General features: G+C 39.8%; 1 protein-coding gene across 11 annotated transcripts in view; it reads right to left on the reverse strand.

Annotated features, from left to right (window-relative positions):
• Positions 1-19,332, reverse strand: part of LOC139767113 (tigger transposable element-derived protein 4-like) — a 102,888-nt gene that overhangs the window by 72,138 nt on the left and 11,418 nt on the right. Inside the window, exons 2-4 of one of the 11 annotated variants that reach the window (XM_071696100.1) lie at positions 12,124-12,244; positions 11,649-11,686; positions 7,362-10,894 (exon numbers count right to left, since the gene is read on the reverse strand). The exons of 5 other annotated variants lie outside the window; for them this stretch is intronic. In XM_071696100.1, coding sequence (XP_071552201.1) covers positions 8,458-10,884 — 2,427 coding nt within the window. In that variant the 5' untranslated portion in view covers positions 10,885-10,894; positions 11,649-11,686; positions 12,124-12,244 and the 3' untranslated portion in view covers positions 7,362-8,457. Of the gene's footprint in view, positions 1-5,753; positions 5,814-7,361; positions 10,895-10,914; positions 11,307-11,648; positions 11,687-12,123; positions 12,245-15,665; positions 15,775-19,332 lie in introns of those variants that run through there. 5 more of the 11 variants (XR_011716998.1, XM_071696101.1, XM_071696103.1 and 2 more) reach the window with 5 other exon arrangements.

A 19,332-nucleotide genomic window follows, 5' to 3' on the forward strand; every position in this document is an offset into this window, starting at 1 on the left:
AGATTTATGTGATGAAAAAGGACTGGTGATTGGGAATACCTGGTTTAAAAAGCGAGATATACATAAGTATACGTATGTAAGTAGGAGAGATGGCCAGAGAGCGTTACTGGATTATGTGTTAATTGATAGACGCACGAAAGAGAGACTTTTGGATATTAATGTGCCGAGAGGTGCAACTGGAGGGATGTCTGATCATTATCTTGTGGAGGCGAAGGTGAAGATTTGTGGGGGTTTTCAGAAAAGAAGAGAGAATGTTGGGGTGAAGAGAGTGGTGAGAGTAAGTGAGCTTGGGAAGGAGACTTGTGTGAGGAAGTACCAGGAGAGACTGAGTACAAAATGTAAAAAGGTAAGAACAAAGGAGGTAAGGGGAGTGGGGGAGGAATGGGATGTATTTTGGGAAGCAGTGATGGCTTGCGCAAAAGATGCTTGTGGTATGAGAAGCGTGGGAGGTGGGTTGATTAGAAAAGGTAGTGAGTGGTGGGATGAAGAAGTAAGATTATTAGTGAAAGAGAAGAGAGAGGCATTTGAACGATTTTTGCAGGGAAAGGGTGCAAATGAGTGGGAGAGGTATAAAAGAAAGAGGCAGGAGGTCAAGAGAAAGGTGCAAGAGGTGAAAAAGAGGGCAAATGAGAGTTGGATTGAAAGAGTATCATTAAATTTCAGGGAGAATAAAAAGATGTTTTGGAAGGAGGTAAATAAAATGCGTAAGACAAGGGAGCAAATGGGAACTTCAGTGAAGGGGGCTAATGGGGAGGTGATAACAAGTAGTGGTGATGTGAGAAGGAGATGAAGTGAGTATTTTGAAGGTTTGATAAATGTGTTTGATGATAAGAGTGGCAGATATAGGGTGGTTTGGTCGAGGTGGTGTGCAAAGTGAGAGGGTTAGGGAAAATGATTTGGTAAATAGAGAAGAGGTAGTAAAAGCTTTACGGAAGATGAAAGCCGGCAAAGCAGCAGGTTTGGAAGGTATTGCAGTGGAATTTATTAAAAAAGGGGATGACTGTATTGTTAACTGGTTGGTAAGGTTATTTAATGTATGTATGATTCATGGTGAGGTGCCTGAGGATTGGCGGAATGCTTGCACAGTGCCATTGTACAAAGGCAAAGGGGATAAGAGTGAGTGCTCAAATTACAGAGGTATAAGTTTGTTGAGTATTCCTGGTAAATTATATGGGAGGGTATTGATTGAGAGGGTGAAGGCGTGTACAGAGCATCAGATTGGGGAAGAGCAGAGTGGTTTCAGAAGTGGTAGAGGATATTTGGATCAGGTGTTTCCTTTGAAGAATGTATGTGAGAAATACTTAGAAAAACAAATGGATTTGTATGTAGCATTTATGGATCTGGAGAAGGCATATGATAGAGTTGATAGAGATGCTCTGTGGAAGGTTTTAAGAATATATGGTGTGGGAGGCAAGTTGTTAGAAGCAGTGAAAAGATTGTATCGAGGATGTAAGGCATGTGTACATGTAGGAAGAGGAAAGTGATTGGTTCTCAGTAAATGAAGGTTTGCGGCAGGGGTGTGTGATGTCTCCATGGTTGTTTAATTTGTTTATGAATGGGGTTGTTAGGGAGGTGAATGCAAGAGTTTTGGAAAGAGGGGCAAGTATGCAGTCTGTTGGGGATGAGAGAGCTTGGGAAGTGAGTCAGTTGTTGTTTGCTGATGATACAGCGCTGGTGGCTGATTCATGTAAGAAACTGCAGAAGCTGGTGACTGAGTTTGGTAAAGTGTGTGAAAGAAGAAAGTTAAGAGTAAATGTGAATAAGAGCAAGGTTATTAGGTACAGTAGGGTTGAGGGTCAAGTCAATTGGGAGGTAAGTTTGAATGGAGAAAAACTGGAGGAAGTAAAGTGTTTTAGATATCTGGGAGTGGATCTGGTAGCGGATGGAACCATGGAAGCAGAAGTGAATCATAGGGTGGGGGAGGGGTCGAAAATTCTGGGGGCCTTGAAGAATGTTTGGAAGTCGAGAACATTATCTCGGAAAGCAAAAATGGGTATGTTTGAAGGAATAGTGGGTCCAACAATGTTGTATGGTTGTGAGGCGTGGGCTATGGATAGAGTTGTGCGCAGGAGGGTGCATGTGCTGGAAATGAGATGTTTGAGGACAATATGTGGTGTGAGGTGGTTTGATCGAGTAAGTAATGTAAGGGTGAGAGAGATGTGTGGAAATAAAAAGAGTGTGGTTGAGAGAGCAGAAGAGGGTGTTTTGAAATGGTTTGGTCACATGGAGAGAATGAGTGGGGAAAGATTGACCAAGAGGATATATGTGTCAGAGGTGGAGGGAACGAGAAGTGGGAGACCAAATTGGAGGTGGAAAGATGGAGTGAAAAAGATTTTGGGTGATAGGTGCCTGAACATGCAGGAGGGTGAAAGGAGTGCAAGGAATAGAGTGAATTGGAACGATGTGGTATACCAGGGTCGACGTGCTGTCAATGGATTGAACCAGGGCATGTGAAGCGTCTGGGGTAAACCATGGAAAGTGTGTGGGGCCTGGATGTGGAAAGGGAGCTGTGGTTTTGGTGTCTTTCCTAGCGCTACCTCGCACACATGAGGGGGGAGGGGGTTGTTATTCCATGTGTGGCGGGGTGGCGATGGGAACAAATAAAGGCAGACAGTATGAATTATGTACATGTGTATATATGTATATGTCCGTGTGTGTATATGTATGTGTACATTGAGATGTATAGGTATGTATATTTGCATGTGTGGACGTGTATGTATATACATGTGTATGTGGGCGGGTTGGGCCATTCTTTCGTCTGTTTCCTTGCGCTACCTTGCTAACGCGGGAGACAGCGACAAAGCAAAATAAAAAATAAAAATATATATATATATTATATATATTTTTATTTATTTTGCTTTGTCGCTGTCTCTCACGTTTGCGAGGTAGCGCAAGGAAACAGACGAAAGAAATGGCCCAACCCACCCCCAAACACAATGTACACACACACATGCCCACACACGCAAATATACATACCTATACATCTTAATGTACACATATATATGCACACACAGACACATACATATATACCCATGCACACAATTCACACTGTCTGCCCCTATTCATTCCCATCGCCACCTCACCACACATGGAATACCATCCCCCTCCCCCCTCATGTGTGCGAGGTAGCACTAGGAAAAGACAACAGAGGCCCCATTCGTTCATACTCAGTCTCCAGCTGTCACGCAATAATGCCCGAAACCACAGCTCTCTTTCCACATCCAGGCCCCACACAACTTTCCATGGTTTAACCCACACGCTTCACATGCCCTGATTCAATCCACTGACAGCACATCAACCCCGGTATACCACATCGATCCAATTCACTCTATTCCTTGCACGCCTTTCACCCTCCTGCATGTTCAGGCCCCGATCACTCAAAATCTTTTTCACTCCATCTTTCCACCTCCAATTTGGTCTCCCACTTTTCCTCGTTCCCTCCACCTCCAACACATATATCCTCTTGGTCAATCTTTCCTCACTCATTCTCTCCATGTGCCCAAACCATTTCAAAACACCCTCTTCTGCTCTCTCAACCACGCTCTTTTTATTTCCACACATCTCTCTTACCCTTACATTACTTTCTCGATCAAACCACCTCACACCACATATTGTCCTCAAACATCTCATTTACAGCACATCCACCCTCCTGCACACATTTCTATCCATAGCCCACGCCTCGCAACCATACAACATTGTTGGAACCACTATTCCTTCAAACATACCCATTTTTGCTTTCCGAGATAATGTTCTCGACTTCCAAACATTCTTCAAGGCTCCCAGGATTTTCGCCCACTCCTCCACCCTATGATTCACTTCCGCTTCCATGGTTCCATCCGCTGCCAGATCCACTCCCAGATATCTAAACACTTTACTTCCTCCAGTTTTTCTCCATTCAAACTTACCTCCCAATTGACTTGACCCTCAACCCTACTGTACCTAATAACCTTGCTCTTATTCCCATTTGCTCTTAACTTTCTTCTTTCACACACTTTACCAAACTCAGTCACCAGCTTCTGCAGTTTCTCACATGAATCAGCCACCAGCGCTGTATCATCAGCGAACAACAACTGACTCACTTCCCAAGCTCTCTCATCCACAACAGACTTCATACTTGCCCCTTTCCAAAACTCTTGCATTCACCTCCCTAACAACCCCATCCATAAACAAATTAAACAACCATGGAGACATCACACACCCCTGCCGCAAACCTACATTCACTGAGAACCAATCACTTTCCTCTCTTCCAACACGTACACATGTCTTACATCCTCGATAAAAACTCTTCACTGCTTCTAACAACTTGCCTCCCACACCATATATTCTTAATACCTTCCACAGAGCATCTCTATCAACTCTATCATATGCCTTCTCCAGATCCATAAATGCTACATACAAATCCATTTGCTTTTCTAAGTATTTCTCACATACATTCTTCAAAGCAAACACCTGATCCACACATCCTCTATCACTTCTGAAACCACACTGCTCTTCCCCAATCTGATGCTCTGTACATGCCTTCACCCTCTCATTCAATACCCTCCCATATAATTTAACAGTAATACTCAACAAACTTATACCTCTGTAATTTGAGCACTCACTCTTATCCCCTTTGCCTTTGTACAATGGCACTATGCACGCATTCCGCCAATCCTCAGGCACCTCACCATGAGTCAAACATACATTAAATAACCTTACCTACCAGTCAACAATACAGTCACCCCCTTTTTTAATAAATTCCACTGCAATACCATCCAAACCTGCTGCCTTGCTGGCTTTCATCTTCCGCAAAGCTTTTACTACCTCTTCTCTGTTTACCAAATCATTTTCCCAAACCCTCTCACTTTGCACACCACCGCGACCAAAACACCCTATATCTGCCACTCTATATATATATATATATATATATATATATATATATATATATATATATATATATATATATAAATATATATATATATATATATATATATATATATATATATATATATATATATATATATATATATATATAAAGCTTTGGTATATATATATATATATATATAAATAAATATATATATATATATATATATATATATATATATATATATATATATATATATATATATATATATATATATATATATATATACCAAAGCTTTCACTCAACTCTACATCCAATCCTACAATTGCTCCATTATAGAAGGCTTTCAAACTATCTGAATGTTGTTCCCCTACCCCCATATACCCTTAACATGTCCCATAATGCATTCTAATTGCTTTGTCATACACTTTCTCTAGATCTATAAAAGCTGCATTCAACTTCATACCTTTTCCTTTGAATAAATGAACAATTATAGCTTTCACACAATCCTCATACATGACCTTAAACTTCCATGCTAAAATACAAATTACATGCAACCACTCTATCTTATTTTCTTCTCTACACTTCTACATTCAACATCCACTCAAGGTGCATTTTTGACCTTCAGCCTCTTATTGCTCTTTTTACCTCCCTTCTTGCTTTGTCTCTTACACATGTATATACTACATATCTCTACTCCTATGTATGTAAGCACACACACACACACTCTAACCTACCTATGCCAGGTACTCATGGATCATGGTGAGGTGCCTAAGAACTGGCAGAATACCTGTATAGTGCCACAGCACAAAGGAAAGAAGGATAAAGGTGAATGCTAATATTACAAAAGTTGGAACATAAAAGTGAATGTTCATATCACAAAAGTACAAGCTTACTGAGTTAACTATACCTGGTAAGTTGTACAGGAGAAAGGTGATTAAGAGGGTGATGGCTTGCAGAAAGCATCATTCTGTGGAGGAACAATGTAGCTTTAGGAGCGGTAAAGGTTGTGTGGATCAAGTGTTTGCTTTGAAAAAATTTGTGAGAAAAACTCAAAGAAACAGAGAGATTAGTATGTCAATTAAGGATCTGGAGAAAGCACATGATAGAGTTGTTAGGTGCTTTGTGGAAGATGTTATAAATATATGGCATGGGAGGAAAGGTAATAGAACTGGTGAGGGTTTTTTATCAAGAGTGTAAGGCATGCTTGCAAGAAGTTGGAGAGGACAGTGAATGGTTACAAAAAAAGGTGGTTCTGTGGCAGAGGCGTGTGATACCACCATGGTCATTTAACCTGTTTATGGTTCCAGTGGTGAGAGAGATGAGTCAGTTACTGCTTTGTCATAACTTGGCACTGATGGCATATGTACATGAGAAATTGCAGAAGCTGGTTTCTGAGTTCATGAGAGTATTAATGAAATGAGATAGTTGAGAGTGAAGGTGAATAAAAGTAAGGCTACAATGTTTAACACTGCAGAGACTAGTTAGTTGGGGTGTGAGTTTGAATGGAAAAACATGAAGGAAGTGAAATGTTTTAGTTACCTAGGAGTGGATATAGCAGCAAATGGAACCATGACAAATGCAGTAAGCCATAGAGGGGGTTAGGGGGGAAAAAGACCCTGGGTGTATTGAGGAATGTGTGGAAAGAAAGGTTACCATCTGGGAAGACAACACTTGGCAAGTTTGAAGATACAGTAGTCCTAACAGTGTTGTATGGATCCAAAACATAGGCTCTGGATGAGAATATATGAGAGTGAATAAGTTGGAAATCAAATTTCTGAGGACAATATGTGGCATGAGGAGGACTGATTAAGTATGAAATCACAGAGCAAGACAGAGGTGATAAAAGTAAATATGGTTGAGAAAGCTAAAGAATATGCTGATATGGTATGGACATATGGAGAGAAAGAGTGAGAACTGGTTGACAAAGACAGAAATACATGTCAGAAGTGGAGGGAAAGAGAGAAGGGTAGACTGAACTAGAGAGGGAAGGACAGGGTGGAAAAAGTTTTGAGTGCTTGTGGATTGAGCATGCAGGAAAGTGTAAGTGTGCATGGGATAGAGTGAACTGGAGTGACATAGCATGAGGGGGCAATGTACTGAACAAAGTCATATTAAGCATTCAGGGGAAACCATGGAAAGTTTTGTGGGGCTTGGCTGTGGATTGCGGGCTGTGGTTTCATTGCAACACATATGACAGTTAGAGACTGGTGTGAGCAAATGAAGCCATTTCTCATCTGCTTTAGATGCTAACTCGCTAAAGTAGAAAGTAGTGAACATATACGGGAAGATCAACAAAATATATGCTAAGCTTTGGATCATTCCGTATTTTCATGTATGGTATAAATTAATACTTTTGCTTATGACAATCTAAAAACTTTAAAAGTGTACAACCCAAAAGTTATTTTCTAAAATTCTTGGAATACTCATTCATTAAATCAGACACAATTTTCAATAAATGAAATCAGATCAACAAAGCTTACTGAAAGGTGATGACATCAAAAATGATTGCTTCATGTAAATTTATAAAAACTATAATTTTATCACTTTTGATAATCACACATGAAAAACCATATGAAGTAAACTTAAAAGTACATACATCATAAGCTGTCAAGTATTTATTAATAATCCATCTGAGATTACATACTAATATAGTCTTCAGAATGCTGCAGCTATCTCTTGTTGCATATGGTTGTCAACAGTTTGAGAAAAGAATTCAAGTTTTAAAGTGGTTAACTGCAATGATTCCTGCAACAAATTGCAAGTGGTAGAAACAATAAGTTGGTTCTAATTTACCTAAATGTGGCAATAACAATATTATAACATAAATACCATCAGCAGCCTTCATGATTCAATGGTGAGAAACACTGATGCTTATAAGAGAAAAATGGGCAACATATTGCATGTCTAAAAATATTTTCTTCTGCTTGTTGGGTGAAAAAAAATACATTAAGCAAATGATAATGAAAAGCAGTCACTCTTGTCTTTTAAATAAAACCATAAAAAACTAGGTAATAAAGAATGAATGCAATAAACCACTCAAAATTATTGCAATGCTTTCAAATGACATTTAATTCAAAAATGGAAAAAAAATCTCACCAAATTCTACATAGTTTTAGTTTCTCTACAAAAACCTGCACCAGTTTGGGGGACTATAAAACAATTTTTGTTTCATTAAACAGGATGTTATAGTCAAGATATTGTACAATTAAGTCACATCAATGCAAGGCAGTGAAAGTTCAAATCCATAAAAACATGATGCATATTCATGAAAATTTTAAAATGGTCTCCTTTACAAATTCAAAGAACTACTCCGTTATCCTTCAGATACTAAAAGCCAATCAGAGAGAAAAATAAGGACCACAGTAGATACATGTACATCATGTAAAGTCACAGGAACCTGCAAACATTATCTTTAAAGTCACAGTCATAAAAGCATCCATGAGAAATATCTCCGTCTTACATTTTACAGTTCACTTACAACAGAATCTTTTCGCTTCACTTTTAACAAAGCTCTTTATTACTGCCTTACATCATCAACAATCCTGAGAATTGAATTCTTATATTCATGTAGTTGCTTCAGTTGATGTAAATGCCAGTGGAGGTCTCCTGGCTCATTTATGAATAAGAAATTCAAGGTGAGCTAAAACTCTAAACATCTCTTGAGCACCTTCTTGGTACTGAATATGTTGCCTTAAGGTACCAAGACTAGCATCTACCTCAGCCATAGGTGGGCCTTCTTCAACCTCTTCACCACCTTCAGTATCACCACTCTCTGTTGGTTCCCCTTTTACAGCACCTCCAGTTTTCTCCTTTTCCACCTCAATTACCTCATCCTCACTGTCTGATGATTCAATATCAGCACCAGTAACAGCAGCTATAATATCATCGTCATCCATCAAATGGCAAACTTGTACATCATCATCAAACATAACATATTCATCAAATGTAATGCCATCAGGAATTTTGAAGCCTTTCGATTTCAATTTATGAATAAGTTCTAAATTCTCAGTTCCTAAATTGGTTTCTGGCATGAGATTCATTCCCCACAGAGCATATTTTCCAATTCCAGATCGTTGGAAACTATTGTTTATTGTTATGTCTGTCACAGCATGCCATGCTGCAGCAAGCAAGTGAAGACATGCTAGTAAGTTCAGTTGCATTTGTGACTGCTTGGATTTTTTCTTTTTTTTTGCTCCTTCCCCCTCCATAAAATTAAGCAATGTTTCTAACACTGCTCTTCTATAGTTTCTCTTCAAAGAATGAGAAATGCCAAGTCTACACGGACCAATAAAAGCTGGTGGACTGGTAAGTACTCGAACAGCATTTAGCTTGGGTGCTTTGGGATGAATTGGACGACTTGGTAAAATCAACAAAACTTTTCTGTTTTGCTGTACAAACCATGAATCTAGGTCATGTAGCCATGCAGTAAAACTCTCAGTAGTCATCCATGATTTGGAATTCGCTAAATATTGTACTGGGAGACTTTTTACATTTTTAAAACACTTAGGTTTAGGATGTTTCCCAATTACTAGTAATGGAAACTTCTCTGTTCCAGTCATATTTGTACACATAAGAACAGTTACTCGGTGCTTACTTTTACTTCCACCAGCACATCTGTCACCTTTATATAAGTTAGTTTTATTAGGCAAGATACGATATAGGAGTCCTATCTCATCGGCATGAAAAACATCATTAGCCTCAAATTCCATCAAAGCACTTGGTATAACTTGGCCCGTAAAATCCCCTTTCAGATCTTCTGAATCTTCTTGACTATCCTTATCTTTGTTTGGTTTTCCTCGACCAAGAACTATATTCTTTCTGTGCTTAAATCTATCAAGCCATCCATGTGTAGCTTTAAATTCTTTATAACCTAACTTTACAGCAAAATCCTTGGCCTTTTGACATAATATAGGACCAGTAATTGTGATGTGCATTTGTAATGCTTGTTTGTACCACTCATACAGAGCCTCCTCTACATCTTCCCTTTGTGCTCCTCGCAATCGCTTGCTGTCTGGATGAAATTTTCCATTTTTCCATACTCCAAGAAATTTTTCTGCATGCTTCATTATAAAACTAAGAGTAGATCTTCCAACATTATATTCCATTGCCAAATCAACCTGCTTTTCCCCTGACTGTATCCGACGTATAATTTCCACTTTAGTTCCTAAAGACAGTGCACCACGTTTCTCACCTGTATGTGCTATAAGATGTCTTCTAAACTGATATTTCCGAAGAAATCGTACATCACATACACTACATATATAATACTTTCTCCCATCAATCAGGACTGGCTCTGGAACTTCAGTGAGATTTATCTTGGCATCACTTTCTGCACTTGTACCCTCACCTGAAGGTTCTCCATCTGAGGAGGGTTTTTCTTTTTTCTCTCTAGATTCTCCATCAGGTTTCTTTTCTTTCTTTTTCTTTTTTTCTTGAGGTGGAGTGGGTATATATCCTGAAGAATCTAAAACCAGACCATCCTGAACAAAATGCATTACAGCCTGAGTAACTAAGCTAGTGGATGTTGATGACAGCAAAGATGGCTGTGTGACAGCAACCCCACTACCATTAGCACTGACAGACTTAGTATCAGTATACTGAATTCCTCCTGGTACTCCAGAACTGCTACTTGATGCTGTTACAGTCACATACTGCTGTGATCTATTGCCTACATGATTAAAATTAGATCGGTCCACTGCACACTGTGAGTTCCTAGACAACGTATGAGCATGAGCAGGTGTTACAATATTCTGATGTTGTGTTGTTGCAGGGTGAGGAGTTCGAGATTGGTCATAAACATTTCGAGGCTGATATTCACTAAGCCTTGCTACCGCATACTGCTGTACTCGGGAAAGGTCATAAGGATCTGGATACTGTGGCACAATTGTAGGGGCCAAAGTACTTGGAGGAACAGCACTTGATAAGTGATGGGCAGCCACAGGAATAGAGTCTGAAGAGTAAACCATTGTGGCAGCAGCTGCTGCTAACCTCTCCAGATCAGCACAAGTTACTGTTGTCAAACGCTGCATGTCATCCATGATGAAGCACCTGCAATGAAATAAGAGCTCTGAGGCAAAGGTAATATCCATGCATGCCAGATTTACCTCCTATTTCAATTAACAAAGACAGAAAAATGATCAGGATGCTTTCACTAAATCGCAAACTTCAGTAACAGAAAAATATCTAACCACTGATAAATTATTAAAAATCAGTACCATTAATCACAAGAGCACTTCCTACTTAAAACTATGTATAAGCCTCTTTCTCAACTATTTCATTGTGATTCCAAGAATCATGTGGTTGGAAACTGTCAGCAGGGAACAAAGTCAGAAGAGTTAAATAAAAAATACTTTAGTTGAAAGTTTCTTTATTAGCTTCATTACAATGGTAGGATACAGCAGCAGCGCTGTTGATTGAAGATTAAGTATTCATCATCAGTAGCGCGAATGTCCGCTTCATACTGGAAAGAGAAAGATGATATGAGAAGAAATATGGAAAGACAGCAGTATTACCATTGGCACCAAAGCAGTTTTAACTCAAACAGGATTTCATATGCATCTTAAATCTTGTTAAAAGTACATGTACAATTAGTAGTCTTATTTTCTGAAGAGGATGCGGATGGTAATTAAAAGGCTACATAATTGTACCAGTGCTGTTTATCAAATAACCAAGATGCATATGTAAATGATCTGAGTCAAAAAATGTAAGTAACTTCTGGAATACTGCCTTAAGTCTTTTGATCATCCATTACAAACCCAACTGACTTTGTTCCGAGTGATACTATAGCATTCTTTTTACTAACCTGATTTCCAAAACTGGTACCTGCTTGTTGTCATCCACCTAAAATAAAACAACAGTTAAATATTTAGTCAAATGTCACAACAAACCTTCCATATTATGTAAGAAATATTACGTCAAAATCAAATGAGCTTTATTTCATATACCTATCCATTCTTTGCAGCAAACTATGTTTGAATTAATGAATTGCATTCCATGTATGATTTCAGGAAATTCATACAAAAGCTTGCTGAAGAGTAATAGTTACACTAAAACTAAACTTATCATTATTTTCAGTTTTAAGCTTGATTTCTTTTAATCATGTCTAAGACTCAAGAATTTTATCTCAATTCCTATGGACATTAAGAACAAAACTTACAATTTCAACTTCAATTAATGAATTCCCATCATATGTCAAACATAGTTACTTCTACCAGTAAAAGCCTTTGCTGTCTGTGAAATATGACTTCTGACAACATTCAAACTTAATTGTCACTTACCGATTCTTATTATCTGAGCAGGATACCAACGAACCCCAGTCCAATACAGTTTCCCAACTTCATGTCTTCTTAATGTGACTAAATTCTTCAACAAAATAATTACTTGGCTGTTAAGGAACATCTTTACATGAAAAAATAAGGACATTTTTTTATCAAACAACATGTTCTGGTGCATTTCCTGAAGAAATTGCACAGTAAACTGCATGCTGCAGGTCAATTACTATGAGATACAAAATCTGGTGATTATCAGGCATTTATCAAAAAATAAAAAATTACTTGACTGCCACATTCAATCAATACTGGGGATTTATGATATGGCACATCCTTATTTCAAAGAAAATAACTTGATTGCCACATTCTGTCAATACTGAGAATTTCTGATACAACACATCTTTTTGTTTTTCAATTATACATATGCACTTAAAAACTATATGGTACTGGACCACAAAGCTTCTTATGATGAATGCACACTAGCAAAGAATTTTTGAATTATGGGCAATAATCAAAACCATACAAGAAAACACTAGACCGATCTCCAAAGTATAAAAAGTATAATAGTGCACATTTATGCAATGATAGTAATGTTGGTTTGCAGCAGGGGTGTTTGATGTCTCCATGGCTGTTTAATTTGTTTATGGATGGGGTTTTTAGGGAGGTGAATGCATGAGTTTTGGAAAGAGGGGCAAGTATGAAGTCTGTTGGGGATGAGAGAGCTTGGGAAGTGAGTCAGTTGTTGTTCGCTGATGATACAGCGCTGGTGGCTGATTCATGTGAGAAACTGCAGAAGCTGGTGACTGAGTTTGGTAAAGTGTGTGAAAGAAGAAAGTTAAGAGTAAATGTGAATAAGAGCAAGGTAATTAGGTACAGTAGGGTTGAGGGTCAAGTCAATTGGGAGGTAAGTTTGAATGGAGAAAAACTGGAGGAAGTAAAGTGTTTTAGATATCTTGGAGTGGATCTGGCAACGGATGGAACCATGGAAGTGGAAGTGGATCATAGGGTGGGGGAGGGGGTGAAAATCCTGGGAGCCTTGAAGAATGTGTGGAAGTCGAGAACATTATCTCAGAAAGCAAAAATGGGTATGTTTGAAGGAATAGTGGTTCCAACAATGTTGTATGGTTGCGAGGCGTGGGCTATGGATAGAGTTGTGCGCAGGAGGATGGATGTGCTGGAAATGAGATGTTTGAGGACAATGTGTGGTGTGAGGCGGTTTGATCGAGTAAGTAACGTAAGGGTAAGAGAGATGTGTGGAAATAAAAAGAGCGTGGTTGAGAGAGCAGAAGAGGGTGTTTTGATTTGGTTTGGGCACATGGAGAGAATGAGTGAGGAAAGACTGACCAAGAGGATATATGTGTCGTAGGTGGAGGGAACGAGGAGAAGTGGGAGACCAAATTGGAGGTGGAAAGATGGAGCGAAAAAGATTTTGCGTGATCGAGGCCTGAACATGCAGGAGGGTGAAAGGAGGGCAAGGAATAGAGTGAATTGGATCGATGTGGTATACCGGGGTTGACGTGCTGTCAGTGGATTGAATCAGGGCATGTGAAGCGTCTGGGGTAAACCATGGAAAGCTGTGTAGGTATGTATATTTGCGTGTGTGGACGTATGTATATACATGTGTATGGGAGTGGGCTGGGCCATTTCTTTAGTCTGTTTCCTTGCGCTACCTCGCAAACGCGGGAGACAGCAAAATATATATATATATATATATATATATATATATATATATATATATATATATATCCCTGGGGATAGGGGAGAAAGAATACTTCCCACGTATTCCCTGCGTGTCGTAGAAGGCGACTAAAAGGGGAGGGAGCGGGGGGGCGGGAAATCCTCCCCTCTCAATTTTTTTTAATTTTCCAAAAGAAGGAACAGAGAAGGGGGCCAGGTGAGGATATTCCCTCAGTGGCCCAGTTCTCTGTTCTTAACGCTACCTCGCTAACGCGGGAAATGGCGAATAGTTTGAAATATATATATATATATATATATATATATATATATATATATATATATATATATATATATATATATATTCTTTTTCTTTTAAACTATTTGCCATTTCCCGCGTTAGCGAGGTAGCGTTAAGAACAGAGGACTGGGCCTTTTTTGGAATATCCTCACCTGGCCCCCTCTGTTCCTTCTTTTGGAAAAAAAAAAAAAAAAAACGAGAGGGGAGGATTTCCAGCCCCCCGCTCCCTCCCCTTTTAGTCACCTTCTACGACACGCAGGGAATACGTGGGAAGCATTCTTAATCCCCTATATATATTGAAATATATAGGTATGTATATGTGTGTGTGTGTGGACGTGTATGTATATACTTGAGTATGTGGGTGAGTTGGGCCACTCTTTCATCTGTTTCCTTGTGCTACCTCGCTAACATGAGAGACAGCGACAAAGTATAATAAATAAATAGTGATAAAAAGTAAATGAAAATATTACACAACACTATACAAAAACATGTTTTCAGTACTATTCAAACAATCAAAGCTGAACTCTGGGCCTTCACTCAGAAATGCAGTAGAAGGCTTATTTCCTTTGTTGGAAGTTTAGAGTTTCAGCAAGTGTCTAGAGTAATGACTACAGCCATAGTTCTAATAACTATATACCAAACAATTACACATAAAAAAGCATAATGCATAGACCAGAGAAACATATTGTGAACACAATGGGAAAGTACATAGTGCTCACTGCATATCCTGCTTGTTTCATAATGCTGCTGTTTTCTACCACCACATACTTTGCATATTATCTACCTTGGGTTCACTTTGAAGATTTTCTTTCTTTCATACTATTCGCCATTTCCCGCGTTAGCGAGGTAGCATTAAGAACAGAGGACAGGCCATTTGAGGGAATATCCTCATCTGGCCCCCTTCTCTGTTCCTTCTTTGGGAAAAAAAAGAAAAAGAAGAGGGGAGGATTTCCAGCCCCCTGCTCCCTTCCCTTTTAGTCGCCTTCTACGACACGCAGGGAATACGTGAGAAGAATTCTTTCTCCCCTATCCCAAGGGATAAAGATAGGATGAAGATGTTTAACCATTTTTCCAGCCTTCCTTTAATTTAAAGGTTTCAGTACTCCTTGTATGCAATTAATTTTGTGGAGCAAAATACTGAAGTGTCTTCATATTTCATGACAGACTCTTGCATGTGTCTGCTTGGTGCCTTTTTATATCTTGCCCCATGAAATTCTTGTTAATCAATTACTCAGTTTTTTCCAGAGTGTGAAGTCTTTAATCCAAAAATATTACTCAATTCCTTCTGTCTGTTGCTACGCACTGCATAAGACAGCTTGAAAATGAACATTAGTGAATGTGGCCTTTCTTTGTCTGTTCCTGGCATTACCTGACTAATGTGTGAAACAGCGATCAAATATGAAAGATAAAAAAAAAAAAAAAAAAAATATCTTCCTTATAGCCTGTATAACTCAGTTCTCTCAATCTTTCACAATAACATATGCATTACATTTCCTCACTTCTACTTGTAAAGTACTTTTACACCTCTGTGCTGTAGCAGATAGCATTGCTGACCATGATGCATTCACAGGCCCACCTGGGTCAAGCACATAGCTTCAAATCCTGGTTGCAGCAGTTGATCCCAGTCAATTCATCTGTTCATCCTTCCCTACAGGATGATCAACGAATTGGGTACGTGGCTTGTCCTAAAGAAAATATGTATGTATATATATATATATTTTTTTTTTTTCTTCTTTATACTTTGTCGCTCTCTCCCGCGTTTGCGAGGTAGCGCAAGGAAACAGACGAAAGAAATGGCCCAACCCCCCCCCCATACACATGTACATACACACGTCCACACACGCAAATATACATACCTACACAGCTTTCCATGGTTTACCCCGGACGCTTCACATGCCTTGATTCAATCCACCGACAGCACGACAACCCCTGTATACCACATCGCTCCAATTCACTCTATTTCTTGCCCTCCTTTCACCCTCCTGCATGTTCAGGCCCAGATCACACAAAATCCTTTTCACTCCATCTTTCCACCTCCAATTTGGTCTCCCTCTTCTCCTCGTTCCCTCCACCTCCGACACATATATCCTCTTGGTCAATCTTTCCTCACTCATTCTCTCCATGTGCCCAAACCATTTCAAAACACCCTCTTCTGCTCTCTCAACCACGCTCTTTTTATTTCCACACATCTCTCTTACCCTTACGTTACTTACTCGATCAAACCACCTCACACCACACATTGTCCTCAAACATCTCATTTCCAGCACATCCATCCTCCTGCGCACAACTCTATCCATAGCCCACGCCTCGCAACCATACAACATTGTTGGAACCACTATTCCTTCAAACATACCCATTTTTGCTTTCCGCGATAATGTTCTCGACTTCCACACATTTTTCAAGGCTCCTAAAATTTTCGCCCCCTCCCCCACCCTATGATCCACTTCCGCTTCCATGGTTCCATCCGCTGACAGATCCACTCCCAGATATCTAAAACACTTCACTTCCTCCAGTTTTTCTCCATTCAAACTCACCTCCCAATTGACTTGACCCTCAACCCTACTGTACCTAATAACCTTGCTCTTATTCACATTTACTCTTAACTTTCTTCTTCCACACACTTTACCAAACTCCGTCACCAGCTTCTGCAGTTTCTCACATGAATCTGCCACCAGCGCTGTATCATCAGCGAACAACAACTGACTCACTTCCCAAGCTCTCTCATCCCCAACAGACTTCATACTTGCCCCTCTTTCCAAAACTCTTGCATTTACCTCCCTAACAACCCCATCCATAAACAAATCAAACAACCATGGAGACATCACACACCCCTGCCGCAAACCTACATTCACTGAGAACCAATCACTTTCCTCTCTTCCTACACGTACACATGCCTTACATCCTCGATAAAAACTTTTCACTGCTTCTAACAACTTGCCTCCCACACCATATATTCTTAATACCTTCCACAGAGCATCTCTATCAACTCTATCATATGCCTTCTCCAGATCCATAAATGCTACATACAAATCCATTTGCTTTTCTAAGTATTTCTCACATACATTCTTCAAAGCAAACACCTGATCCACACATCCTCTACCACTTCTGAAACCACACTGCTCTTCCCCAATCTGATGCTCTGTACATGCCTTTTTTTCATAATATTCGCCATTTCCCGCATTAGAGAGGTAGCGTTGAGAACAGAGGACTGGGCCTTTGAGGGAATATCCTCACCTGGCCCCCTTCTCTGTTCCCTCTTTTGAAAAAAAAAAAAAAATTTTTTTTAATTTTCCAAAAGAAGGAACACAGGGGGCCAGGTGAGGATATTCCAAAAGAGGCCCAGTCCTCTGCTCTTAACAATACCTCGCTAACGTGGGAAATGGTGAATAGTTTAAAAGAAGAATTTTTTTTCTTTTTTTTTGCTTTGTCGCTGTCTCCCGTGTTTGCGAGGCAGCGCAAGGAAACAGACGAAAGAAATGGCCCAACCCACACCCATACACATGTATATACATACGTCCACACACGCAAATATACATACCTCCACAGCTTTACATGGTTTACCCCAGTCGCTTCACATGCCCTGATTCAATCCACTGACAGCACGTCAACCCCGGTATACCAGATCGATCCAATTCACTCTATTCCTTGCCCTCCTTTTACCCTCCTGCATGTTCAGGCCCCGATCACACAAAATCTTTTTCACTCCATCTTTCCACCTCCAATTTGGTTTCCCACTTCTCCTCGTTCCCTCCACCTCCGACACATATTTCCTCTTGGTCAATCTTTCCTCACTCATTCTCTCCATGTGCCCAAACCATTTCAAAACACCCTCTTCTGCTCTCTCAACCATGCTCTTTTTATTTCCACACATCTCTCTTACCCTTACGTTACTTACTCGATCAAACCACCTCACACCACACATTGTCCTCAAACATCTCATTTCCAGCACATCCATCCTCCTACGCACAACTCTATCCATAGCCCACACCTCGCAACCATAAAACATTGTTGGAACCACTATTCCTTCAAACATACCCATTTTTGCTTTCCGAGATAATGTTCTCGACTTCCACACATTCTTCAAGGCTCCCAGGATTTTCGCCCCCTCCCCCATCCTATGATCCACTTCCGCTTCCATGGGTCCATCCACTGCCAGATCCACTCCAAGATATCTAAAACACTTTACTTCCTCCAGTTTTTCTCCATTCAAACTTACCTCCCAATTGACTTGACCCTCAACCCTACTGTACCTAATAACCTTGCTCTTATCCACATTTACTCTTAACTTTCTTCTTTCACACACTTTACCAAACTCAGTCACCAGCTTCTGCAGTTTCTCACATGAATCAGCCACCAGCGCTGTATCATCAGCGAACAACAACTGACTCACTTCCCAAGCTCTCTCATCCCCAACAGACTTCATACTTGCCCCTCTTTCCAAAACTCTTGCATTTACCTCCCTAACAACCCCATCCATAAACAAATTAAACAACCATGGAGACATCACACACCCCTGCCGCAAACCTACATTCACTGAGAACCAATCACTTTCCTCTCTTCCTACACGTACACATGCCTTACATCCTCGATAAAAACTTTTCACTGCTTCTAACAACTTGCCCCCCCCACACCATATATTCTTAATACCTTCCACAGAGCATCTCTATCAACTCTATCATATGCCTTCTCCAGATCCATAAATGCTACATACAAATCCATTTGCTTTTCTAAGTATTTCTCACATACATTCTTCAAAGCAAACACCTGATCCACACATCCTCTACCACTTCTGAAACCACACTGCTCTTCCCCAATCTGATGCTCTGTACATGCCTTCACCCTCTCAATCAATACCCTCCCATATAATTTACCAGGAATACTCAACAAACTTATATCTCTGTAATTTGAGCACTCACTCTTATCCCCTTTGCCTTTGTACAATGGCACTATGCAGGCATTCCACCAATCCTCAGGCACCTCATCATGAGTCATACATACATTAAATAACCTTACCAACCAGTCAATAATACAGTCACCCCCTTTTTTTAATAAATTCCACTGCAATACCATCCAAACCTGCTGCCTTCCCGGCTTTCATCTTCCGCAAAGCTTTTACTACCTCTTCTCTGTTTACCAAATCATTTTCCCTAACCCTCTCACTTTGCACACCACCTCGACCAAAACCCTATATCTGCCACTCTATCATCACACACATTCAACAAACTTTCAAAATACTCACTCCA

The sequence above is a fragment of the Panulirus ornatus genome, chromosome 59 (genome assembly GCF_036320965.1).
Source record: "Panulirus ornatus isolate Po-2019 chromosome 59, ASM3632096v1, whole genome shotgun sequence".
In the NCBI taxonomy this organism is placed as follows: domain Eukaryota; kingdom Metazoa; phylum Arthropoda; class Malacostraca; order Decapoda; family Palinuridae; genus Panulirus; species Panulirus ornatus.